The following is a 4,526-nucleotide window of genomic DNA, read 5'->3' as shown; positions in this document are numbered from 1 at the left end:
TTCCTGTTTTAAGATCCAAATAAAATAATCTCTCTCCAGGAAAAACTTCACTGGTCTTACAGGTACCTTTGGTCACTCTCTCCCCTCTGCTTCCTTAATATGTTGCATATAATCTTATTACAGCACTAGTATCATTGAACTATAAATATTTATTCAGGTTTTGCAAGTGCAATTTCTAACACTCCTGTTCCCTAACTCTAACCCCAACTCCTCTTAAATCTTCGTTTTTCTGACTTTGGATGTAGGCTAGAGCAGGGCATCACTAAAATGTCCACTAAAGAATGAATGAAAAGCAATATTATGCCCCCATGTCTGGCCCAAATGTTTAAGAGTGGAAAAGAATTATATATACATACACACACACATCTATATATACAGACACATATACTATACGTATATGATTTCACAAGGGTTTTAATTTTTCCATACTAAAAAGAAACTTCTTTAAAAGAAAGTCCAAGTTAAAAGAAACAAAACACACATAAAGAAATGATGCAATTATTCCATACCAGTTTATTGTTAAGTATTGTGTTTCAAAAAATTTATAGCATAAATAACCTTTCATGTCATAAAATAACTTAGTACAATTTATAATAAAACTTTGAGAATTTAACATCTCATCAAAATACAATAAAATATGGTTTGAAAATATGATTAACCCTTTCTGCTTTTTTCTTTTTTACTTGAGGGCATATAAACCAAAATTACCCAAACTACTGCCGCACATTTAAACTTCAACAAAGCATATTTGGTTTATTTAAATGTAACTCAACCATCCTAAATTAATACATAGTTTTGTTTTCCTTCCTGCGTGGTTCTTTGTAATTTTTGTTCCTTTTGACTTGTATTTCTGTTTCCACACAGCTTCCTTCTTCATTTTCACCTCTTTCCATCTGCAAAGTCATCTATCTCCGGGCTCCCAGAACATGTAGTTGAACTCACTCAGCCCCTTGACATCAGTTTCTGTAATCCTTGCATCAGTGTAGGGAGTAACTGCTTGAGTAACTACAAAGGTATTTCAAAACTTCAGTGCAATTTGGTTCAGTTATTTTCATTCAGATGCCATCACCGTTCAGGGAGATTAATCACTGGAACCCACTGATCCATGTAGCGACTTTCCCGGCAAAAACAAATAAGTTGACTTAAGGCAGGATCCTTCCACTGTGATGAATGTGGATTCTGGGAACAAATTTAGAAAAAATAAATTTACTATTAAAAAAGTCAGCCTTTGCTACTTATTACACCACTTTTGAGGGGAAGACACTCGAACATTCTATACTTTGGCTGTGTGACACAGAGACCTGTTACAACCATAAGAAATAAAATTTCTTCTAGGTAGTTGGGTTTCCTGCAAAATCATTCAGGGTAATTCTCTACTAAGCTGTACTCTTCAAAGTCTGAGTATAGTCTGAGTACATGAAACCCACTGAGCCATATACATATATATATGTTTTCATAATATTTATTCAGTTTTGCATGAAAGTATTATTCACAGGCTTGCCCTACCAAACTTGTACCTTGGCAGAGACCTGAGTGAAACAACTGTGAGAAATATTTCCATGCTGGGCTACCAGGAGGTGAGAGCTGCATAGCAGTTAACTAGAACTGCCACCTGTTATCCTCCCAAAAGAGACAGTAGTATTTTTTCAGGAGTAGCAAAATAATTAGGCTGCCACTTAAAGAGATCAGTCAAAAAGTAGTAAAATGTAAAAGACAAAACGATCACACTTACCTCTGTAAACACAAGTTATCTACCTACCAAAGGTTTTTATGGGGGTGGGGGGAGCTCCATTTTAAAATATGCAAGATTGCAAAGAAAAAATTTCCACTCTATCCTCTCAATACATTTCTAGGGAATTAATAAGGTCTGTCTCCCACACCATTTCTATTTTTAGCTCTGACTGGCAGAGAATGAAGCTGACTCCTTAATGAGGGTGAGCCAGGAATTTATTTGGCTTTATCTAATCTGCCCTGCTAAAGGAATTAGTCACGGGAGGTAGTGCAGATGTAGGTAGGGAGTAGCTGGGCTGACAATGCTGACTCACAAGGATCTCTTCCGCTTCTGGCAGCCTCCAACGTGCTTAGACACGTTCCGTACCAGAGAAAATCCCAAGGATGAAACTAGCACATCTCGGCTGAAAGTCCAGCCACACTCTTTGATGGGGCAAAGGCGCCCAGTTCTTGACCCTCAGCCATTCCAGATCTGGAGTCAGGCGACTTTCAGCCGTTGCGGACTTCCTGCCAGGACTCTAACCACGTCCTGCCCGCAGTCCCCTTCTCCCTTACCGTCACCAGCACGCAGTGCAAGTCCGGGGGCTGCTCCGCGCCCTCGCTCAACGCGGGGCCCGCGTCACTCTCCAGGAGCAGGAGCTCGGCCAGCCGGCCAGGGTTGCTGACGCGCAGGATGTCGATGTCGTTCTCGCAGCAGAACGCCTGGATCAGGGTGAAGTGGATCTGCAGAGCCACGTCCCTGTCGTCGTCCTCGTCCGCCGCCAGCAGGCACAGCACCACGTTGTCGGGGTCGCTGCGTGCGGGCAGGGACGGGGCTGATGAGCCCAAAGGCAAGACCCGCCGCGTGGGCGCCCTTATCCCGCGCCCACGTCCCGGGGGGTCGCGCCCCGGCCCGCTTGCTCCCCTTGGGACAAGCAACCTCAGGGCAGATGGAAAGCGGCAGGAAGTGGCACTGCTGGCCGAGGGGGCGCCCCTGGAAGGCGACCTCTCCGGGCTGGGGCGGGAAGAGAAACCACGAGGGACACGCGAGGGTTCCACTTACACGTTGAGCAGCTTGGCCGCCTCGTACACCCCGACGGTGATGGTGCGCTGACTCAGGGCTTTGCTGAGCACTTCCTCGAGGGCATCCCCCACCTTATCCATCCTACACACAGGCAGAGCAAGGGGATCCCGTCAGCCCGCCGCCCCTCGGGGCCGTCGCGGCCCCCTCGCCCTGCGCCGCGACCCTCCCTCCCGAGTGCACGCGCCACGGCGCACCTGGGCCTTTGCAAACCCGGGGTTCCCGGCCTGTCACCCCCCCCCGCCGTAACCCCTCGCACGCCCGGAGGCCGGGCGTCCAGTGAGAAGCCCCGAGAGTGCCATCCGCCACCCTCTCCCGAGGGCACTGCCAGTCCCCGGCGCTGGGCGAAGCCACAGGCTGCCGGCCGCAGGAGCCGCACCGGCAGGGACGGTCACTTCTGCCCTTTGCAAAGGCTCGAGGGGCTCGACCGGCGTGGGAGGCACGCTCTTTCTGTCCACGCACGCCTCTAGTGTCCCGAGGAAGAAAGGCGGGATAGGAAGTACCCTCTGCAAACTTTTAACCGCTCGCTCCCCGCAAACCTTGCACAGCCTGGCAGCACTGGGGTGCGCGCAGTGGGCAAGCAGAGTTCAGGGAGAAGCTCCGGCTGACTTGCCTTTCGGTCTTCTGCTCTCCAGCCGAGAATTCCTCCAAAGTCATATTGCAACTGCAGGTGCCCTACAGAGAGAGAGCGGCTTGCGGGCTGCTCCTGCCACCGTGGGCGCGCGGGTGCCTGCTTTCTGCACTCCTTCTCAGGCTCCTCCAGCGCCCGCCGCCGCCGCGCCGTCCGCCCCTCCTGCCCCCTCGCTCGCTGGCCCGCCGGCTCTCGGCGCCCCCCCTCGCCACAGTCCACTATAGCGACGCGGCAGCTGCCTCACAGCCACTGAAGGACAAAGGCCCCCCTCGCCGGAGTTATCCTGCCAACCCCCAGCCAACCACCACCCGCCTCATTTGCATGCGCGCAGCCATTGGGCTATGCAAATCAGCCTGCTCCGACAATTTGACCTCAGCTCCTGGAACCCGGCTGAGAGGAGCGGAAGAGGGAGGGGCCACGAGGAAGGCGAGCCTGGGGCGGGGGCGGGGATGGGGGGCGGGGTCCCGAGCCTACTCTCATCCTGCTGGCAGGGCGGGTAGGAGAGGAGGTCTTTGTGCGGGGAGTGGAGGGTGTCTTAGCTTGGGCTGGAGCTGGCTGCCAAGTGTTTTTCTAGTTGGTGCACGTTTGTTTTTTTTAATTGTCGTTTCATGTCTTTTGTTTTGGGGGCCTGCTATTAAAATCTATTTTCAGGGTTAATGCACCCAAGTCTAGTAATTATTAGTAAGCTGGTTACATAAAAAGAGTGTGTCCAGACCTCTGGGGCAAAGTTTACCTCAGAAGTGTTGTTTATGTAAGTCTAGGCAAAGCTGCTTATTAGTAGTAGTATTATTTCGGTCCCCTGATGGCTGGTTTGATTTATTTTTGGAAGGTTGCAAGGGTTGGGAGCTCAAAAAAAGAAAAATCAACACATTTGTGTTTGGTGGTGGCAGGGAACCAACTTGGAATCTCTTCCACAGAAAGCAGAAAGGCTTCCCACCTGCCCAGGGTAACTCTGGAAAACCGTGTGCACCAGGAGCTGGTTACCACATGTGTGTATCCTAGTGTATCCTAGCCATACAAGCCCAGTTCACCTTTCTCAGACAGCCTTTCCCGAAGGAAGATCCTTCTGCATGGCACCAGCTAAGAGACAATTGTCTGACACCC

The 4,526-nt window shown here is 50.0% G+C and overlaps 1 protein-coding gene across 2 annotated transcripts; it reads right to left on the bottom strand.

The window, feature by feature from the left end:
- Positions 1-493: 493 nt before the first annotated feature.
- On the bottom strand, positions 494-3,675 carry GADD45A (growth arrest and DNA damage inducible alpha). Of its 2 annotated transcripts, none has more exons than XM_067726520.1 (4): positions 3,331-3,675; positions 2,774-2,875; positions 2,287-2,524; positions 494-1,179 (listed from the first exon to the last, which is right to left on the bottom strand). In XM_067726520.1, the coding sequence occupies exons 2-4, from the start codon at positions 2,872-2,874 to the stop codon at positions 1,066-1,068; spliced, it is 453 nt and encodes a 150-aa protein (XP_067582621.1). In that variant the 5' UTR covers position 2,875; positions 3,331-3,675; the 3' UTR covers positions 494-1,065. The 2 variants fall into 2 exon arrangements, with proteins under 2 accessions (XP_067582621.1, XP_067582620.1); XM_067726519.1 differs by having other exon boundaries at positions 3,405-3,673.
- Positions 3,676-4,526: the final 851 nt, after the last annotated feature.

Source organism: Pseudorca crassidens, chromosome 2 (genome assembly GCF_039906515.1).
Source record: "Pseudorca crassidens isolate mPseCra1 chromosome 2, mPseCra1.hap1, whole genome shotgun sequence".
NCBI lineage: Eukaryota > Metazoa > Chordata > Mammalia > Artiodactyla > Delphinidae > Pseudorca > Pseudorca crassidens.
This window is presented reverse-complemented; position numbering and strand designations above follow the sequence as displayed.

Coding starts and splice junctions, on each gene's coding strand:
- GADD45A (XM_067726519.1), bottom strand. CDS start 3,448: ATGACTTTGGAGGAATTCTCGGCTGGAGAGCAGAAGACCGAAAG. Junction 2,876..3,404: donor GGAGAGCAGAAGACCGAAAG/GCAAGTCAGCCG, acceptor GCCTGTGTGTAG/GATGGATAAGGTGGGGGATG. Junction 2,525..2,773: donor GCGGCCAAGCTGCTCAACGT/GTAAGTGGAACC, acceptor GCCCGCACGCAG/CGACCCCGACAACGTGGTGC.